The sequence below is a fragment of the Xenia sp. Carnegie-2017 genome, unplaced genomic scaffold, assembly GCF_021976095.1.
Source record: "Xenia sp. Carnegie-2017 unplaced genomic scaffold, XeniaSp_v1 HiC_scaffold_19, whole genome shotgun sequence".
Taxonomy (NCBI): domain Eukaryota; kingdom Metazoa; phylum Cnidaria; class Anthozoa; order Malacalcyonacea; family Xeniidae; genus Xenia; species Xenia sp. Carnegie-2017.
In genome coordinates, this window is record NW_025813481.1 from 7,963,717 (window position 1) to 7,986,655 (window position 22,939).

A 22,939-nucleotide genomic window follows, 5' to 3' on the forward strand; every position below is an offset into this window, starting at 1 on the left:
GTTGCTTATTCTTTATGTACATTGTTCTATCTGCTGTTTCACAACGTTTATAGTAGAGTTTATTAAAAAATTTAAGTATTCAAAAGGTCGTTTCGAAACTAATCATACACTTGACATCTTACACGAAAGAATAAAAAAGAATAAATACGAAAACGGTTTAAAATTCCAAATAAATTCAACAAACGAAATCGTGTAATTTCAAGCAATGATTCCTTGAAATGAAAAGGATCGTACCAACTTTCCTACGAACCTTTACAACCTATAATATATAACGGACCAACCATTGCGAGAGTTTAGTTTAAATATGGAGCTGTCGACGCATATCCTCCGTAATTGCTATTTTGTTGAGACAAAACATGCAGTTTTATAGCAAATTTAGGCAAATATTTAGCCAATGTAAGTTTGCACACTTTGTAACAGTTTTAAATCTCCTAAATAGTTGAAACGAACAATGTAATTATACAGCATTTCTTCATAAAAACCCAAACCTATTTTGTATACTGTACTTCAAATGTTGAGCGTTACTAACAAGTTTATGCATGGCTGTAAATTAAACGTCTGCACGTATGGGTCTGTTTATATCAAAACGTTAATTAGAGTTGAAATGAATGATCATGATTCATTGTTCAAACAATGCAGTTCCACAATGTTGACCGCTAAGAGTCTTTAAGTAGTTTAACAAGTACCATTAATCTTTTGACGTATACGTAACGGTCAAGATGACTGTTACAAATGCTAATTTGAAAGAAAAGGAGAATATAAAAGGGAAGAAATGGTATTGAGACGACACAGTTACACTTCAGTTGTGTTTTTAGTTCACTGCAAGTCAAACTTTAAGATTAAGCAAGAATTATGAAGACCTCTGTACCTGTTTTATCACATCGTTTTACTTGGATTGGCCTGTGTGTTTGGTAAGTACTTTGAATTTTACTTTATTGCAGGTGCGGAAACCGCTTGAGCTAGAAGGGTAGCGACAAAATCTTTAGTGATTTAGACACACTATAGAATAAAGTCATTTTTCAATTCTTTTCATAATCAAGTTGCCAGTCGTGTTGCGACTAAAAGATATTCCAGTATCTTGAACTAATTGTTTTAAAATAATTAGTAAATAATCTTTTCATTTGATCGTGATCATTTGACAAATATATTTTTATTCATACTTTTTTAGCAGCTCATCTTCGCCATGGTAAAGTGTATGATGCGATTCTCTCCGACAATGAACTGATGAAACGTGATGCAGGTTATTATTACTCCTTACTAAACCTACCTGTACAAACAGGAAACAATGACACATCACAAGATAAATGCCACTTCAATACGATCATTCTCATATTAAACAAAGTTTGTGACTAAGACCGTAAGAGTTACATTAAGTAGAGAGACTAATGCAGATGAAACGTTTTCCTTGGAAATATCGTATTGGCCATCACGAGTTAGCCCTATCTTGTAATGTACAGTGAATATTGCACACATTAAGAATGCGCTTTTGTCTCTCCACGAAATGCCGTCTACATGTGTAATACCTTACAAGCGGACTTCATTAGTACCTATATATCGTTACGTCATTTATCTTAACATTATCGCAAACACTTTTTATATTGAAATATTTTAGGCAAGTGCCCCGTAAAGGGGCTATTACTTATACTTGTGGGAAAACAGTTCATAAACAGATTAGATTGTGGTTATAGTGGTATAAACCGGGCAACATGTGAATCAAATGGCTGTTGCTTTGACAGTACAAATCGATGGCAATATAACTGCTTTTTCAAAGGTACGAAGAACCACAACATTCAACCATGAATATTGTATCTTTGTCGATAAACATCTCATATTCCCCATTGCTCTTAGCAATAAAACACAACATCACAGTGTGGTACACTACAGTACGGCATTCAACAAAAAGTAGGGCAAAATATAGTACCCAGAATATGTTAAACTCCTTTTAATATCGCTTTCTCGGTCTTTACTTAGAAATATCGGACCTCTGTCTTTTTGTATAAACCTCGTACTAATGCTCGGTCTGTACAAAGACCTCGGTCGTTATTTCTCCGTAAAACACTGCGCTCAGTTATTAAGGGCTTGGTAATAAAAGTAACCTCTTTGTTATCTCAGGCAGCATCAAATCAAACCTCTTGAAATCAAATTTCAAGTCTTTCTACAGAGTCTTCAACAATGTTTGTTTACCATGCACCATGTGTGTACATAACACCTGTAATTCTACACAACATCTAATACATATTTTTCTATTATAGTTCGTCAATGCAAGAAAATAAAACCAGAACATCGTCTAAATTGTGGTTATGCAGGAATCACAGAAAGACAATGCAGATGGAAAGAATGCTGTTATGACAGAACATATAATGACAAATTCAACTGTTTTTACCATAGTAGGTACACATCATTTTCTTTTTTTATATTATTATATAAAACTTTAATTCAGCTTTACATAAATATAGACTTGTCGGCTATTTGCGTAAATTTTGCCTAGTCGTTTTTCTTTAATCATCACCCATGACATATTGTGAAATATTAATTATCAGATAGTTTGCATGACTACGTGAATTTTGATTTCTAATATACAGGACATTGCTTAAAAAAACCTCTAACAAATAGAACAAATCATGCAGGGCATTTTTAAAGAAATCTTTATACTAGCGGCCGGGATTATTTTTTAACAGCCTGTGATATAGCTCACTATAATTTCTTGAACCAATTTCGAACCTATATGTCACAACTAGTAATCAAAACCAATCTTTACCGTGCATTAACTATGATAATTGATAAAATCAAAGTTCATATGCTGTAGTAAGCGTATGGCCTAAGTTAATTCCCAATGTAGCTATAGAGTTAAAAGATGCACTGAAACAAATATTCCAGCAATATTCTAAATATGAGTTTGCACCAATATATATATAGGTAGTGCCTGCGATGTTGTCAAAGCAAACGAAAGAAAGATTGTGGTTGGAATGGAATAACTAAAGCCAATGTGAAAGTAAAGATGTTGCTACGATAGAAGTATTCCTAATGCCTACAACTGCTTTACAAGGTACAGTGTTTTATGTTCCTCTTTAGTGATTGGGCATTTCAAGCTTCTTTCTCCATTTTACAGTGCAAGTCAACACTTGCCTATCTGCTCTTCACAAAACTACCCCAAGAAAGATATAAATCAAAACTAATAACAAATGGCCTATAATCTACTTCATGTAAATAAATTGGCGACATGAAACTAATTTACCTTTTCATTTTCTTTTAGGAAGTCTTTAAGTGAAGATTCTTCGTTTGCACGACGATTAATAATCTTGTAGTATAGTCGTAGTCAAATATACTCATGTCATGGCATTGTTAACGTTCGTTTTTTATTAAAGTTCTATTAGTTTATGAAATGTTTGCCTTTTTTGGAAAGGTGTCGCAATTTTCAAACAAACTAAATGAAACTAAACCACAAATCCACAAAACACAAACATGAGAATTTTTTTTCTATTTCACAAACAGCGGACTTGTTTGAAATAACATACATCGCTTGCATTCTTCATTTTCACAAACACCAGCATTCCAATTAAGCGCCATGTTGTATTAGTTTCATTTGAAAGCGATGCTTAAAATGGCGACTGTGAAAGTATATGGGCAGGTAATGAAGTAAATAACAGGCTCATTACGGCTTATAAGGCCAACCTTTTGCACACAAAGTTGCTTTCACGGGATATTTTAGTTGAACTCAAAAGTAAAACTTTCAGACCAAAAATTGGAGTATGACATGACTAACCTTCTTTGTTCGTTTGAATATGACACTTGAGCATTCCAACATCACCAACATCCATGACGCTACCGCAAAATTCAGACAATCTTTCAAAACTTGCATTTAAACATCAAGTGGCATATAATCCCCAATATATTCACGCGTTGAAAAGTCTGTTTCGTGCAAAGTCATAACATACGAGCTTATCGTTGAGAGTCTTTGCCAGGTTTCTCAGGTTACGCAATACTTGTATGTGACGTTAAAAATGGTAAGACTTTTCTTCTTGAATCTATTTGTTTATATGTTGACGTTCGTCCATGTTTGAATTACTTTTACTTGCGTCAACTTAAATCAAAACATTTCTGACTTGCATGGCCCTTGTTTAAATTTATACGCCTCCAATTCATTTTCCTCTGGCATAAATAATGGGTGTCATTAGGGTTATTGGGTCCTGAACTAATAAAAAATTTGTTCAGAAGTTCTGTTTTGATTAAATCAATCAACCCTAGTCTTGGCTATATAAAACTGCAAATCGCTACACCTAATTGAAATACATCTTCAATTGTAAAACCTCTTTCAACTGGTATAGGACCAAACATAAATTAACATTTCAAAACGAGGTAATTTTCATTAAGATGGTACAATAAATTATAAAAAGTGACAAAACTGAAATATCACAAAATGCAATAAATATCACAAAGCCTATGTCCGCAAAAGCACCAGAATTAACTTAGAAAAATCTCTGCACGGGTTTCCCAGGGCTAATAAATATAATAGTTGACCGTCAGAGACATTTTATGTCGCATTGAAATGCTTCATATAGTTCACATTAGAACAAAGACGTTTAACCACTGATCTTGAGCACATACATACCGTGTGCGGACATGCACTACAAACTGAACACTATTTCCCCCATCGTTTTAAATTCATGTTATCTAGAGATGACAAGTTTATGTTTTGTAAACATGTTGGTGCATTTTCCAATACTGTCTTATAAATAACTTGTAGTGTAATTAGTCATATCGAACTCCTGCTTGCTGCATGGTATAGATTTGTTTACGTCCCAAATATATCTGTTGCTTATTCTTTATGCACATTGGTCTATCCGCTGTTTCACGCCGTTTATAGTAGAGTTTATTCAAAACTTTAAGTATTCAAAAGTTCATTGCGAAATTAGTCATACACTTGACATCTTACACGAAAGAATAAAAAGGAATAGCTACGAAAACTGTAAAAAATTCCAAATAAATTCAACAAACGAAATCGTGTAATTTCAGGCAATGATCCTCTTTGCTTTTTCATTGCAAAAATCCTTCAAAATGTTGAACTCTCAAGTACTTCAAATATCAATCCCATATTGAATTGTAATGACACGCTAAAATCGAAGAACATCTTATGTCTTTCGAAAATGGCTGAACGTGATAAATCACAGTCTTTTCATGCAAAACCCAAACTAAAAGTATTTTCTTGACAGCGCGTTTAAAAGTTAAACCTATACTAGCTACCGAGCTTCTGGGTGTAAAACTTTTGCAAGTATCGGAAGGTTTACAAATGTAAAAACGTTGACTGGAAGTGACATGTATCAGATCATGAATTCACAATGTCGAACAATACCGTTGCACATTGTTGCACATAAAAAAGTTTTATTGTTTAGCTCCAATAATCATTTGACTTAAAATAACAGTCAAATTCAATTAATAAAGGAAGAAAAGCTATTCAACCGACACAGTCTAATTTCAGTTGTGTGTTCAGTTCACTGCAAGTGAAACAGAGATTTAGCTACAATCATGAAGAGGATCGTACTAGCTTTCATTACGAACTTTTTACAACCTATAACTATATAACGGACCAACCATTGCAAGAGTTTAGTTTAAATATGGAGCTATCGACGCATATCCTCCGTAATTGCTAATTTAGTTGAGACAAAACATGCAGTTTTATAGCAAATTTAGGCAAATATTTAGCCAATGTATATTTGCACACTTTGTAATAATTTTATATCTCCCTAAAAAGTTGAAACGAACAATGTAATTATACAGCATCTCTTCATAAAAAACCCAAACTAACTATTTTGTATACTGCACTTCAAATGTTGAGCGTTACTAAAAAGTTTCTGCATGGCTGTAAATTAAACGTCTGCACGTATGGGTCTGTTTATATCAAAACGTTAATTAGAGTTGAAATGAATGATCATGATTCACAGCATTGTTGAAACAATGCAGTTCCATAATGTTGACTGCAAAGAGTCCTCAGGTAGTTTGACGAGTACCATTAGTCTCTTGACGTATACGTAACGGTGAAGATGACTGTTACAAATGCTAATTTGAGAGAAAAGGAGACTATGAAAAGGAAGAAATGGTATTGAGACTACACAGTTAGATTTCAGTTGTGTTTTTAGTTCACTGCAAGTCAAACTTTATAATTTAGCAAGAATTATGAAGACCTCTGTTCCTGTTTTTATCACAATCGTTTTACTTGGCTTGGCAATTTACATTAAAAGTGGCACAATAAATTATAAAAAGTGACAAAACTGAAATATCACAAAATGCATAAAGCCTATATTCGCAAAAGCACCAGAATTAACTTAGAAAAATCTCTGCACGGGTTTCATGTAGCGCCAATAAATATAATAGCTGAACGTCAGAGACATTTTATGTCGCATTGAAATGCATCATATAGTTAACATTAGAACAAAGACGTTTAAACACCGACATTGAGCACATACATACATGCGTGTGCGGACATGCACGTGCAAACTGAACACTATTTCCCCCATCGTTATGTAGAGATGACAAGATTATCTTTCGTAAACATTTTGGTGCATTTTCCAATACTGTCTTATAAATAATTTTAGTTGTGTGTTCAGTTCACTGAAAGTGAAACAGAGATTTAGCTACAATCATGAAGAGTATCGTACTAGCTTTCATTACGAACTTTTTACAACCTATAACTATATAACGGACCAACCATTGCAAGAGTTTCGTTTAAAGATGGAGCTATCGACGCATATCCTCCGTAATTGCTAATTTAGTTGAGACAAAACATGCAGTTTTATAGCAAATTTAGGCAAATATTTAGCTAATGTATATTTGCACACTTTGTAATAATTTTAAATCTCCCTAAAAAGTTGAAACGAACAATGTAATTATACAGCATTTCTTCATAAAAAACCCAAACTAACTATTTTGTATACTGCACTTCAAATGTTGAGCGTTACTAACAAGTTTCTGCATGGCTGTAAGTTAAACGTCTGCACGTATGGGTCTGTTTATATCAAAACGTTAATTAGAGTTGAAATGAATGATCATGATTCACAGCATTGTTGAAACAATGCAGTTCCATAATGTTGACTGCAAAGAGTCCTCAGGTAGTTTGACGAGTACCATTAATCTCTTGACGTATACGTAACGGTGAAGATGACTGTTACAAATGCTAATTTGAGAGAAAAGGAGACTATGAAAAGGAAGAAATGGTATTGAGACTACACAGTTAGATTTCAGTTGTGTTTTTAGTTCACTGCAAGTCAAACTTTATAATTTAGCAAGAATTATGAAGACCTCTGTTCCTGTTTTTATCACAATCGTTTTACTTGACTTGGCAATTTACATTAAAAGTGGCACAATAAATTATAAAAAGTGACAAAACTGAAATATCACAAAATGCATAAAGCCTATATCTGCAAAAGCACCTGAATTAATTTAAGAAAATCTCTGCACGGGTTTCCAGTAGGGCCAATAAAAATAATAGCTGAACGTCAGAGACATTTTATGTCGCATTGAAATGCATCATATAGTTAACATTAGAACAAAGACGTTTAAACACCGACATTGAGCACATACATACATACATGCGTGTGCGGACATGCACGCGCAAACTGAACACTATTTCCCCCATCGTTATCTAGAGATGACAAGATTATCTTTCGTAAACATGTTGGTGCATTTTCCAATACTGTCTTATAAATAACTTGTAATGTAATTAGTCATATCGAACTCCTGCTTGCTGCATGGTATAGTTTGTTTACATTCCAAATATATCTTTGCTTATTCTTTATGCATATTGGTCTATCCGCTGTTTCACACCGTTTATAGTAGAGTTTATTAAAAAGTTTAAGTATTCAAAGGTCGTTGCAAAATTAGTCATACCTTGATATCTTACACGAAAGAATAAAAAGAATAGCAACCAAAACTGTGAAAATTCCAAATAAATTCAACAAACGAAATCGTGTAATTTCAGGCAATGATTCCTCGTTGCTTTTCATTGCAAAATCCTTCAAAATGTTGAACTCTTAAGTACTTCAAACATCAATCCCATAATGAATGTAATGACACGCTAAAATCGAAGAACATCTTATGTCTTTCGAAAATAGCTGAACGTGATAAATCACAGTCTTTCATGCAAAACAAACTAAAGTATTTTCTTGACGCGTTTAAAAGTTAAACCTATACTAGCTACCGAGCTTCTGGGTGTAAAACGTTTGCAAGTATCGGAAGGTTTACAAATGTAAAAACGTTGACTAGAAGTGACATGTATCAGATCATGAATTCACAATGTCGAACAATACCGTTGCACATTGTTGCACATAAAAAAGTTTTATTGTTTAGCTCAATTATCATTTGACTTAAAATAACAGTCAAATTAAAATAATAAAGGAAGAAAAGCTATTCAACCGACACAGTCAAATTTCAGTTGTGTGTTCAGTTCACTGCAAGTGAAACAGAGATTTAGCTACAATCATGAAGAGTATCGTACTAGCTTTCAATACGAACTTTTTACAACCTATAACTATATAACGGACCAACCATTGCAAGAGTTTCGTTTAAAGATGGAGCTATCGACGCATATCCTCCGTAATTGCTAATTTAGTTGAGACAAAACATGCAGTTTTATAGCAAATTTAGGCAAATATTTAGCTAATGTATATTTGCACACTTTGTAATAATTTTAAATCTCCTAAAAGTTAGAAACGAACAATGTAATTATACAGCATTTCTTCATAAAAACCAAACTAACTATTTTTTATACTGCACTTCAAATGTTGAGCGTTACTAACAAGTTTCTGCATGGCTGTAAGTTAAACGTCTGCGTATGGGTCTGTTTATATCAAAACGTTAATTAGAGTTGAAATGAATGATCCTGATTCACAGCATTGTTAAAACAATGCAGTTCCACATGTTGAACGCAGAGTCTTTGAGTACCATTAATCCCTTGATGTATAACGGTCAAGATGACTGTTACAAATGCTAATTTGAGAGAAAAGGAGATTATGAAAAGAAAGAGTATTGACCCTACACAGTTAGATTTCAGTTGTGTTTTAGTTCACTGCAAGTCAAACTTTAAGATTGCAAAATTATGAAGACCTCTGTTCCTGTTTTATCACAATCGTTTTACTTGGCTTGTTAATTTTCATTAAGATGGCACAATAAATTATAAAAGTGACAAAACTGAAATATCACAAAATGCATAAAGCCTATATCTGCAAAAGCACCTGAATTAACTTAAAAATCTCTGCACGGGTTTCAGTAGGGCCAATAAAAATAATAGCTGAACGTCAGAGACATTTTATGTCGCATTGAAATGCATCATATAGTTCATATTAGAACAAAGACGTTTAACACCGACATTGAGCATACATACATGCGTGTGCGGACATGCACGTGCAAACTGAACACTATTTCCCCCATCGTTATCTAGAGATGACAAGATTATCTTTCGTAAACATGTTGGTGCATTTTCCAATACTGTCTTATAAATAACTTGTAATGTAATTAGTCATATCGAACTCCTGCTTGCTGCATGGTATAGTTTTGTTTACGTTCCAAATATATCTGTTGCTTATTCTTTATGCACATTGGTCTATCCGCTGTTTCCACGTTTATAGTAGAGTTTATTAAACAATTTAAGTATTCAAAGGTCGTTGCAAAATTAGTCATACACTTGATATCTTACACGAAAGAATAAAAGAATAGCAACAAAACTGTGAAAAATTCCAAATAAATTCAACAAACGAAATCGTGTAATTTCAGGCAATGATTCCTCGTTGCTTTTCATTACAAAATCCTTCAAAATGTTGAACTCTTAAGTACTTCAAACATCAATCCCATAATGAATTGTAATGACACGCTAAAACGAAGAACATCTTATGTCTTTCGAAAATGGCTGAACGTGATAAATCACAGCCTTTTCATAAAATCCAAACTGAAAGTATTTTCTCGTGAACGTTCAAAAAGTTAAACCTATACTAGCTACCGAGCTTCTGGGTGTAAAACGTTTGCAGTATCGGAAGGTTTACAAATGTAAAACGTTGACTAGAAGTGACATGTATCAGATCATTAATTCACAATGTCGAACAATACCGTTGCACATTGTTGCACATAAAAAAGTTTTATTGTTTAGCTCAATTATCATTTGACTTAAAATAACAGTCAAATTAAAATAATAAAGGAAGAAAAGCTATTCAACCGACACAGTCAAATTTCAGTTGTGTGTTCAGTTCACTGCAAGTGAAACAGAGATTGCTACAATCATGAAGAGGATCGTAGTAGCTTTCATTACGAACTTTCGGGTTGGTTTGGTGGGACGTTGAGACAAAACATGCAGTTTTATAGCAATTTAGGCAAATATTTAGCCAATGTATATCTGCACACTTTGTAATAATTTTAATCTCCTAAAAAAGTTGAAACGAACAATGTAATTATACAGCATCTCTTCATAAAAGCCAAACTAACTATTTTGTATACTGCACTTCAAATGTTGAGCGTTACTAACAAGTTTATGCATGGCTGTAAATTAAACGTCTGCACGTATGGGTCTGTTTATATCAAAACGTTAGTTAGAGTTGAAATGAATGATCATGATTCACAGCATTGTTAAAACAATGCAGTTCTACAATGTTGACCGCAAAGAGTCTTCAAGTCGTCAAGATGACTGTTACAAATGCTAATTTGAGAGAAAAGGAGACTATGAAAAGGAAGAAATGGTATTGAGACGACACAGTTACATTTCAGTTGTGTTTTTAGTTCACTGCGTCAAACTTTATAATTTAGCAAGAATTATGAAGACCTCTGTTCCTGTTTTCATCACAATCGTTTTACTTGGCTGTTACTTTTCATTAAGATGGCACAATAAATTATAAAAAGTGACAAAACTGAAATATCACAAAATGCATAAAGCCAATATCCGCAAAAGCACCTGAATTAACTTAAAAACAATCTGCTTTGGGTTTCCTGTAGGGCCAATAAATGTAATAGCTGAACGTCAGACATTTTATGTCGCACTGAAATGCATCATATAGTTCACATTAGGAACAAAGACGTTTAACCACTGACCTTGAGCACATACATACATGCGAGTACGGACATGCACGTGCAAACTGAACACTATTTCCCCCATCGTTTTAAATTCTTGTTATCTAGAGATGACAAGTTTATATTTCGTAAACATAATGCTGCATTTTCCAATACTGTCTTATGAATCATTTGTACTGTAATTATTCATAACGAATTCTTACTTGCTGCATGGTATAGTTTTGTTTACGTTCCAAATATATCTGTTGCTTATTCTTTGTACATTGGTCTATCCGCTGTTTCACACGTTTATAGTAGAGTTCATTAAAAAATTTAAGTATTCAAAAGTTCGTTTCGAAACTAATCATACACTTGACATCTTACACGAAAGAATAAAAAAGAATAGCAACGAAAACGGTAAAAAATTCCAAATAAATTCAACAAACGAAATCGTGTAATTTCAGGCAATGATTCCTTGAAATGAAAAGGATCGTACAAGCTTTCCTTACGAGCCTTTTACAACCTATACTATATAACGGACCAACCATTGCGAGAGTTTAGTGTAAATATGGAGCTATCGACGCATATCCTCCGTAATTGCTAATTTTGTTGAGACAAAACATGCAGTTTATATGCAAATTTAGGCAAATATTTAGCCAATGTAAGTTTGCACACTTTGTAACAGTTTTAAATCTCCTAAAAGTTGAAATGAACAATGTAATTATACAGCATTTCTTCATAAAAACCAAACTAACTATTTTGTATACTGTACTTCAAATGTTGAGCGTTACTAACAGGTTTATGCATGGCTGTAAATTAAACGTCTGCACGTATGGGTCTGTTTATATCAAAACGTTAATTAGAGTTGAAATGAATGATCATGATTCACAGCATTGTTCAAACAATGCAATTCCACAATGTTGACCGCTTAGAGTCCTTAAGTAGTTTAACAAGTACCATTAATCTTTTGACGTATACGTAACGGTCAAGATGACTGTTACAAATGCTAATTTGAAAAAGAAAAGGAGACTATAAAAGGAAGAAATGGTATTGAGACGACACAGTTACATTTCAGTTGTGTTTTAGTTCACTGCAAGTCAAACTTTAAGATTAAGCAAGAATTATGAAGACCTCTGTACCTGTTTTATCACAATCGTTTTACTTGGATTGGCCTGTGTGTTTGGTAAGTACTTTTGAATTTTACTTTAATATCAGAGTGCGGTTTTGCATGAGCTAGAAGGGTAGCGACAAAAATCTTTAGTGATTTAGACACACTATAGAATAAAGTCATTTTCAATTCTTTTCATAATCAAGTTGCCAGTCGTGTACCGACTGAAAGATATTCAGTATCTTGAACTAATTGTTTTTAAAATAATTAGTAAATAAACTTTTCATTTGATCGTGATCATTTGACAAATGTATTTTTATTCATACTTTTTTAGCAGCTCATCCTCGCAATGGTAAAGTGTATGATGCGATTTTCTCCGACAATGAACTGATGAAACGTGATGCAGGTTATTATTACTCCTTACTAAACCTACCTGTATAAACAGGAAACAATGACACATCACAAGATAAATGCCACTTCAATACGATCATTCTCATATTAAACAAAGTTTGTGACTAAGACCGTAAGAGTTACATTAAGTAGAGACTAGTGCATATGAAACGTTTTCCTTGGAAACATCGTATTGGCCATCACGAGTTAGCCCTATCTTGTAATGTACAGTGAATATTGCACATTAAGCATGCGCTTTAGTCTCTCGACGAAATGCCGTCTACATGCGTAATACCTTACAAGCGGACTTCATTAGTAGCCTATATATCGTTACGTCATTTATCATAACATTATCGCAGACACTTTCTATATTAAAATTTTGGCAGAACACACAGGTATTCTATAAAGGCAGACGCGTCATACACAGATTAGATTGTGGTTATTATGGAATAAACCGGGCAAAATGTCAATCATATGGCTGTTGTTTTGACAGTAGAAAACGATGGCAATACAACTGCTTTTCAGGTACGAAGAACCACAACATTCAACCATGAATATTTTATCTTTATCGATACATCTCATATTTTCCCCATTGCTCTTAGCAATAAAACACAACAACACAGTGTGGTACACTTCAGTATGGCATTCTACAATACAGTAGGGTAAAATATAGTACCCAAAAATATGTTAAACTCCTTTTAATAACATCGCTTTCTTGGTCTTTACTGAAATATCGGACCTCTGTCTTTTGTACAAGCCTCGTACTAATGGCTTGGTCTGTACAAAAGACCTCGGTCCGTTATTTCTCCGTAAAACCACGCTTCAGTTATTAAGGGCTTGGTAATAAAATAACCTCTTTGTTATCTCAGGCCAGCATCAAATTCAAACCTCTTGAAATCAAATTTCAAGTATTTCTACAGAGTCTTCAACAATGTTTGTTTACCATGCATACCACCATATGTACATAACTACCACCTGTAATTCTACACAACATCTAATACATATCTTTTTCTATTATAGTTCGTCAATGCACTAGAATAAAACCAGAACATCGTCTAGATTGTGGTTATTATGGAATCACAGAAAAGACAATGCAGATGGAAGGCTGCTGTTATGATAGAAAATATAAAAACAAATTCAACTGTTTTACCAAAGTAAGTACACATCATTTTTCTTTTTTTATATATTATTATATAAACTTTAATTCAGCTTTACATAAATATAGACTTGTCGGCTATTTGCGTAAATTTTTGCCTAGTCGTTTTCTTTAATCATCACCCATGACATATTGTGAAATATTAATTATCAGATAGTTTGCATGACTACGTGAATTTTGATTTCAAAATATACAGGACATTGCTTTAGAAAAACTCTAACAAATAGAACAAATCATGCAGGGATTTTAAAGAAATCTTTCCTAGCGGCGGGGTTATTTTTAACAGCCTGTGATATAGCTCACTATAATTTCTTCGAACCAATTTCAAGACCGATAAGTTCGCTATATAGTTAAAAGATGCCCTGAAATAAATATTGCAGCTTAATATTCTAAATATGAGTTTGCCTAATATGTATATATAGAGTGAATTGCTGCGATGTTGTCAAAGCAAACGAAAAGAATAGATTGTGGTTGGTATGGAATAACTAAAGCCAATGTGAAAGAAAAGGATGTTGCTACGATAAAAGTATTCTTCATGCCAAGCACTGCTTTTACAAAGGTACAGTGTTATATGTTCCTCCTTAGTGATCGGGCATTTCAAGCTTGTTTCTCCATTTTACAGTGCAACCTTGCATATCTGCTTTTGACAAAACTACCCCAAGAGAGATATAAATCAAAACTAATAACAAATTGCGTATAATCCACTTCATGTAAATGAAATAGCGACATGAAACTAATTTACCTTTTCATTTTCTTTTAGGAAGTCTTTAAGTGAGGATTCTTCGTTCGCACGACGATTAATAATCTTGTAGTATAGTCGTAATCAAATATACTCCCATGTCATGGCATTGTTAACGTTCGTTTTTCATTAAAGTTCAATGGTTTATGAAATGTTTGCCTATTTTGGAAAGGTGTCCCAATTCACAAAACAAACTAAATGAAACTAAACCACAACTCCGCAAACCACAAACGAGAATTTTTTTCTATTTACAAACAGCGGACTTGTTTGTGAAATATAACATTCATCGCTTGCTTTCTTCACAATACCAACATTCCAATAAAGCGCCATGTTGTATTACATTAATTTGAAAGCGATGCTTAAAATGGCGACTGTAAAAGTATCTGGGCAGGTAATGAAATAAATAACAGGCTCATTACACGGACTTAGAACAACCTTTTGCGCAAAAAGTTGTTTTGACGGGATATTTTAGTGAGAACTCAAAAGTAAAACTTTCAGACCGAAGAAAATAAGTATGACATGAGTAACCTTTTGGTCGTTTGAATATGAACTTGAGCATTCTAACATCATCAACATCCATGACGCTACCGAAAATTCAGACGAACTTTCAAAACTTGCATTTAAACAACAAGTGGTATATAATCCCCAATATATTCACGCGTTGAAAAGTCTGTTTCGTGCAAAGTCATAACATACGGTTTATCGTTTGGAGTCTTTGCCAGGTTTCAAAGGGTTGCGCAATAATTGCAATAATTGCATGGCCTTGTTTTGATTTTATACGCCTCCAATTCAGTTTTTCTCTGGCATAAATATATGGGTGTCTTTAGGGTTATTTGGGTCCAGAACTACAAAATAGAGTATTTGTTCACAAGTTCTGTCTTTGATTAAATCAATCAATCCTAGTCTTGGCTATATAAAACTGCAAGATCGCTACACCTAATTGAAATACATCTTCAATTGTAAAACCTCTCTTTCAACTGGTATAGGACGAAACATAAATTAACACTTTCAAAAGGAGGTAATTTTCATTAAGATGGTACAATAAATTATGAAAAGTGACAAAACTGAAATATCACAAAATGCAATATCACAAAGCCTATGTCTGCAAAAGCACAAAATTAACAAAAAATCTCTGCACGGGTTTCCTGTGAGATAATAAATATAATAGCTTAACGTCAGAGACATTTTATGAACATTAGAACAAAGACGTTTAACCACTGATCTTGAGCACATACATAAATGCGAGTGCGGACATGCACGCTTATAAACTGACATTATTTCCCCATCGTTTTAAATTCATGTTATCTAGAGATGACAAAGTATATTTCGTAAACATAATGCTGCATTTTCAATACTGTCTTATAAATCATTTGTAATGTAATTAGTCATATCGAACTCTTTACTTGCTGCAGGGTATTATTTTGTTTACGTCCCAAATATATCTGTTGCTTATTCTTTGCACACATTGGTCTATCCGCTGTTTCACACTGTTTTATAGAGTTTATTAAACAATTTAAGTATTCAAAAGTTCGTTGCAAAATTAGTCATACACTTGACATCTTACACGAAAAGAATAAAAAGAATAGCTACGAAAACTGTAAAAATTCCAAATAAATTCAACAAACGAAATCGTGTAATTTCAGGCAATGATTCCTCTCTTTTTCATTGCAAAAATCCTTAAAATGTTGAACTCTTAAATTAACAAACATCAATCCATAATGAATTGTAGACACGTAAAAACGAAGAACATCTTATGTCTTTCGAAAATAGCTGAACGTGATAAATCACAGTCTTTTCATGCAAAACCAAAACTAAAAGTATTTTCTTGACGGCGTTTAAAGTTAAACCTATACTAGCTACCGAGCTTCTGGATGTAAAACTTTTGCAAGTATCGGAAGATTTATTAATATAAAACGTTGACTGGAAGGATCGTGACTAAACACCACGAAATTACGAGTACATACAGTAACATACGAGTACATACGAGTGACATACATGACTATTTTCTGGTCAACAAATGAGAAACAACACAATTTCTTCAATACATTGATATTTGAGTTTATTTTTCCTTGTATTTGTGTGGACTTTGGGGCAAATTTGATGGATTTAAATGCTGAAAAGGTATTTTACTTTCATACTACATTCATTTGTATGTTTTAGTTGAATTTGTTTATAGATATTTTGTCGATGCGATTTGCCAGTATTTGACTTTGACACACTTTCACCAAGGAAATACATATTTATGAAAGCGATTATACATTCATTTTGACTCTGAAGATGACTTATCGCTAAGGTTGTCGAAACGTCAGTCAACAGCAACAAAACAGTCCTTCTCAGGACTATACCAACCTGGACGATCTGTTTACAAACATGTAACGATATACGCAAATATCAATGTATGAAGAAATTGTGTTGTTTCTCATTTGTTGACCAGAAATATATTATGTCACTCGTATGTACTCGTATGTTACTCGTATGCATATGTTGTTACTGTATGTACTCGTGTGGTGTTTTAGTCACGATCATTGAGCTCTATAAGACCTGGAGGGCAAAGGGGCCTGGACCCGTGGTCAAAAAGGCGGTAATGGCGGATTTTGGTTGTCAAAACTTCCACTTTGAGAAAAATTTTAACATTCGCTCCTCCCGAATCCGGAACTCCATTACTGCTTATATCAATGACAACCAGCGAAAACAACCACGATACCGTAAGCATAAAATATTGAAAATAATGCTTCAGATTTTTGTGAAATAGACACACACATTTAAATGAGGTAAATCTACTGTAAAATAAGCGTATATGTTGTCAAATAATGCTTTAGCTATGTTAGAAATAAATATCAAACTGGCATTCTTTACACTGTCAATGTGTCGTTAAGCTTTAATGCATAATCCCATGCGCAATACTTGTGTTTTTGACTATTTTTAACAGCTTCGTGCAACTGTCTTTCTTGAATAGATGGGTAAATATTAGTTAAAATGTCCAAGGAGTTAGAAAAGTTAGCTTACCCTACGACTTAAGTCGACTGGAAATATATTATAAGTAGGTATGTATTTTTTTGAGTTTTTGGTAGGATTGATTCTAGGTGTCTTATAAGGTATTATGATATTCTGATAAATCTACTGAGAACTTATGAAGAAAATATCTCGAACTAGGAGAGCAAAGAACGAAATTCAGAAATTCTATAATCATGTTGCTGGTTCTGTTTTGAGCCAAGATATTAGTAACTGGATTGTCATTGACAACCATGATCTACTATTGAACAGAACTACATTAATTTCCCATTGAAAATACGATTTTTAAATTAAAGTGCATTGGTTTCTGACATAACACTTTTCTTATTGCTGCATGAAGGCAAACCTGTTTAAATAATTATAATGTAGGTGAAGATATTTAGCATGTTGTATAATTGTTATTATACAGACATTATTTAAATATTATGGCCTTGTGTAATGTATGTCAAGAACTTATTAACTCTCAAAATGCTAACCTTACACTACTTTTCTCTTGTGTCCTTACAAATTACAGTTACCTATACTAATTTTTTCTAGGTTCAAACAACTTGACAAACTTTTGAATTTTACATTATGCCTTGAATTTTTGTTTTGTCTTTTGGTAAAATATCAGTAAATGACTTAAAAATCAAGTTTATCTAAAATAGTATTTTGTACAAAATAACTATACATAATGGAAAAGTCTCATGTTGAAGGCGATGTGGCTTCTTTTTACTAGATTGCTACTCTTATTCTTTTAAATGATATCGTAATTCTTCAAAAGACATAAAAAGTTCTTTGTCATCAATTTTGCTTCTTCCATTCAACTTCATTGCAAACCAATGCATCTTATGTGAATTTTAATCACCTGGAATTGAAAAACATATGGACTTTGTCAGATGATGCAGTACTGTATTTAATGTTTCATGCATGTCATGATAAGCTTTGCTTGAGCAAATATTTCAAGGTAGGAGCAAAATTTGGCACATTATTGAACAAAGTAGTTTTATCTTGATTTTGATGTACTAACCTGTTTACTACACTGTGTAACAAACAATTCATTTACAGAAACACCAGATGGCATTCATAAAACTTTTAGCATAAAGCAAACCATTACACACCATCATCATGATTGTCCATAATCTGTCAAATTGTCCAGGCTAGCTGTTTAATACAGGTATTTTTATTGTACGACATGTACCAAAGAGCTCATTAATTAATCTTGCACTGCATTTGATTTCAATACAGCTCTGTCCTTAATATTTGCTTCATATTTTCAGAAAAATATCATGAAAAATCCTCCATTTCAACTCAGTTGAAACAAGGAGTTTTAAGATATGCATATCTCGATAAGAACTGGTTGCTTTGCCTCGTCCAGCAAGCGATTAAGTAACAAATAAGACTGGATATACATAACTTAAATTATAAGTTAGAAGTAAAACATTCACAAAATATATACCATCACACTTCAAGTATTGACTTAAAACAAAACACTGAACACTTTAAATGGTAAACAATCTTACGTTGCTTACCGGTATCATGAAATGTTTCCTTTCTGGCAATACTTCAGCATCATCTACCAAACAAGTTTGCAACATGTTTTAAAGATAAAATTTCTAAAAGTTTTGTGTTTGGCATTGATATTTTGCCATAATCGCTATTGTGGTTGTCAAATCCGGGTGGGCGAAAAAAAATTTCATTTATGAGCCCGCGTCTTTCCTTGACTGACAGCCAAAATCCCTGCATGTTTTTGACCACGCGGCCGCGCGCTAATAATTTATACTAATTTTGTTGACGTTTCCCCTCCAGGTCTTATAGAACTCAATGGTCACGATCGACTGGAAGTGACATGTATGAGATGATGAATTCACAATGTCGAACACTACCGTTCCACATTGTTGCACATGAAAAAGTTTTATTGTTTAGCATCAATTATCGTTTGACGTAAAATAACGGTCAAATTAAATAATAAAGGATAAATAGCTATGCAACCACACAGTCAAATTTCAGTTGTGTGTTCAGTTCGCTGCAAGTCAACTTTTAAGATTCAACAATAATTATGAAGACATTTGCACCAACTTTCCTCACAATCGTTTTACTTGATTTGGCCTACGTGTTTGGTAAGTACTTTGAAATTTTACCTATACTGCAGCATTGAATGCCTGCTGGGCTGTAAGTAGGTACAATGAACAACCTTAGTTATTTAGAAGTATACAATACAGTAATTTTTAAAATACACGGTAATCCTCCAGTTACGAAGAAGATCCGCAGTATTAACTTTAAATTTAAATCTGTTGCAAAATTTAACAAAATTCTTCTGCACGCAACGATCAAAGGTTGTCGTTATGCTTTGATTTCTCTAACTTAAAGAAGCTACAAAAAGATACTCCGGTCTCTCAAACTAACCTCAGCACTGATTATTTTCATACATCAGGGATCATTTCACGAATATTGGCTATTTAGTGAGATTTTTACTATTTTTACAGCTCATCCTCGCCATGGTTATGTCGATGACGCAATTTTCTCAGAAGTTGAACTTACGAAACGCGATGGAGGTTATTACTGTGAATGTTATTTTATTCAAGCAACCAATGCCTAGAGAAAAAGCCGCTTCAGTTTGATCATTCCAATATAACAGACTTTGTGACTGATCAATATGAACAGTTTTTATGATCAGTATGATCAGTATGAACAAGAGCTTTCTAATACTAGTGCATATACAACGTTTTCTAAGAAGCATCGTTACTGTTATCTACTTTAAAATGTACGGCAAAGTTTACACAGGAATCAAACGGCGGTTTCCGACGGTCGATATACCGCATGCACAATGCGCCTGCATCTCTCGTGCCTGACTAGCTGGTTTCACATGTATATCACTTGTATGTCGTTAAACACATGACTATAGAGTGTTTTCAGCAGTCGCCATGTTGGGGGGAAATCGCATAAAATGAAAAGAATTCATGTTAATTTCATAGTCTGGTTGAGCATTGACACTGATGTACTCCCCGACATGGGCTCTTTGACGTCATGCAAACACTCCATTACAGTAGCTTTTTCTATTGAAAAATTTAGGCAAATGCTATAAAGGTAAATTCTCGAGAGACAAACGAAGAATAAATTGTGGTTATCCAGGAATTACACGCCAGCAATGTGAATCCAAGGGCTGTTGCTATGATGTAAAATTTGGCGATTTTTACTGTTACTATAAAGGTAAGAAGCACAAGAACATATTAAGCTATGTAGACTTTTTCGCGTCGAGAAAGCAAAACAAAGAAGTTTATGTTAAGCAAACATATGGAAAAACTATGGTACAGTATAGTAAAGTAAACCACGATACATTAAGGTACATTAAGGTGCACAAATCTACAAATAAGCCAATGTAGAATTGCAGGCAGTATATATTCAATCACTTCTCCCAAAATACATGTATATAACGTGTATATCAAGGAATCGACACTAATTCTTTGTTATCCAAAATTTAAATCTTAAGACATTTAATTTCAAATCTTCCTTGACTATCTTAAAGGTGCTAGTTCACCATAAATACCACCATATGTACATATCTACCTTCAGCAATTCTACATAACATTGATATCTGATAGATATTTATTTTATTCTAGCTGGCTTTTGCAATTCAGTGAAACCAGGCTTTCGTATAAATGCGGTCCCTCGGGAATCAATGAAGATGAGTGCAACGCAAAGGCTGCTGTCATGACAGGACGCATAAGAACGCTTACAACTGTTATTATCCAAGTAATTACTTAATCTTCATAAGAACGCTTACAAGTGTTATTATCCAAGTAATTACTTAATCTTCATAAGAACGTTTATAACTGTTATTACCCATTTAATTACTCAATCTTCATATTCTATTGTTCATATAAACCTTTTAATTCAACTTTCAATAATCATTCTGGTCGGATATTTGTGCGCACAAAGAGGAGGCATAACGACCGCACATGCGCAAATGTTGCACATTCGTTTTGTATCATGACGCAAGAATGAAAAACTTAATTATCATCAGATGGATTACATACAATCATAGCCGATTCAATTTCGAATGAACACTTTGCGCATTCCGAGTGAAAAAATCCATCAATCTTTTTTTTACATGTTTGTAAATGTAGATCGTCCAGGTTGGTATAGTCCTGAGAAAGACTGTCTTTGTTGTTGTTTACTGACGTTTCGACAACCTTATCGGTAGTCATCTTCAGAGTCAAAAGATTTACTTTAACCTTTTTAATGTTTCAAAGTTTCGCGAAATCACAAACAAACAAAACAAATTTCGAGCCGCGCGAGTGAAGGTTCTAACTATGGATTTTTACTTATATATCTAGCTAGTACTTGCCATGTTGTAAACCCCAAAGAAAGAAAGGATTGTGGCTGGGGTGGAATAACTGAAAGCCAATGTGAAAGTAAAGGATGTTGCTATGATAGCAGTATTCCTGATGCGTACAACTGTTTTCACAAAGGTATAGTTTTTATTATTTCTCTTTGTGATTAAAACAGTGGCGTAAGCAGTCCGCAAGTTTTGGTCCTGCTATGTATATTTCATATCACCAACATTATTCATTTCTTTAAAAATTTGTTGTTTCTACAGTGAGTGAACACAGCAAAATTTACATAGCAGGACCAAATTTGCGGTCTGGCTATGCTACTAGCACTGGATTGAGTGTTTCTTATTTTCTTTGTGGTTGAGTATTTCTTATTTCTTTTTGTGGTTGAGTATTTCTTATTTCTCTTTGTAGTTGAGTATTTCTTATTTCTTTTGTGATTGAGTATTTCTTATTTCTCTTTGTGATTGAGTATTTCTTATTTCTTTTTGTGGTTGAGTATTTCTTATTTCTTTTTTGTGGTTGAGTATTACTTATTTCTCTTTGTGATTGAGTATTTCTTATTTCTCTTTGTGATTGAGTATTTCTAATTTCTCTTTGTGATTATGTGTTTCTTATTTCTCTTTTGATTGAGTGTTTCAAGTTTTTCTGTCTCAATCTTACATGCAAACTTACATTTTCAATATGCTTTGCATACTTGGGATTGTTAAAGAAACTGTGAGAGACTTCCAGACGCTTTCAGTTGATTTTCTGCATAAATGATGATTTACCAGAAATTCCAACTTACAAAATTGGGAGAGCAATTTATCGCTCGCCACTGCAAACATGACAACAACATAAAGTCAGCGCACACTTACAGAAAATTACCGAAAGCCATCAACTGCTCTTTGCAAAAATACTCCCGAGGAAAATAAATAAAGAAATCAAAACTATAAAACAAAAGACATTATAATCTACCTCATATAAATAAAATAGTGGCGTGAAACTAATTTACCTTTTCCTTTTGGACGTGATCAACCAAATAGAGATTTTTGGTAAACATGAACATTAATATTAATAGCAGTATAGTTTGATAAAGTCGACAATAATAGGATAGTCATTAGCTATGCTTGTAGTTCTCTACTATATTCTTTTCGGCATTGGTATAGCATTCGCGTTGCATTAAATTTTTGGTTTATGATGCGTTTGTATTTTTGGGA

General features: G+C 33.5%; 1 protein-coding gene and 1 long non-coding RNA gene across 2 annotated transcripts; both read left to right on the forward strand.

The window, feature by feature from the left end:
- The first annotated feature begins 896 nt into the window (after positions 1-896).
- LOC124439574 lies at positions 897-14,556 on the forward strand. The gene is made up of 6 exons (XR_006946364.1): positions 897-911; positions 1,169-1,240; positions 1,613-1,771; positions 2,253-2,391; positions 14,101-14,235; positions 14,437-14,556. It is a non-coding gene; the product is annotated as an uncharacterized LOC124439574 (long non-coding RNA).
- Positions 14,557-19,245: 4,689 nt separating this feature from the next.
- On the forward strand, positions 19,246-21,850 carry LOC124438856. Its single transcript, XM_046989069.1, has 5 exons — positions 19,246-19,526; positions 19,893-19,961; positions 20,479-20,616; positions 21,027-21,159; positions 21,744-21,850. The coding sequence occupies exons 1-4, from the start codon at positions 19,466-19,468 to the stop codon at positions 21,119-21,121; spliced, it is 363 nt and encodes a 120-aa protein (XP_046845025.1). The 5' UTR covers positions 19,246-19,465; the 3' UTR covers positions 21,122-21,159; positions 21,744-21,850.
- Positions 21,851-22,939: the final 1,089 nt, after the last annotated feature.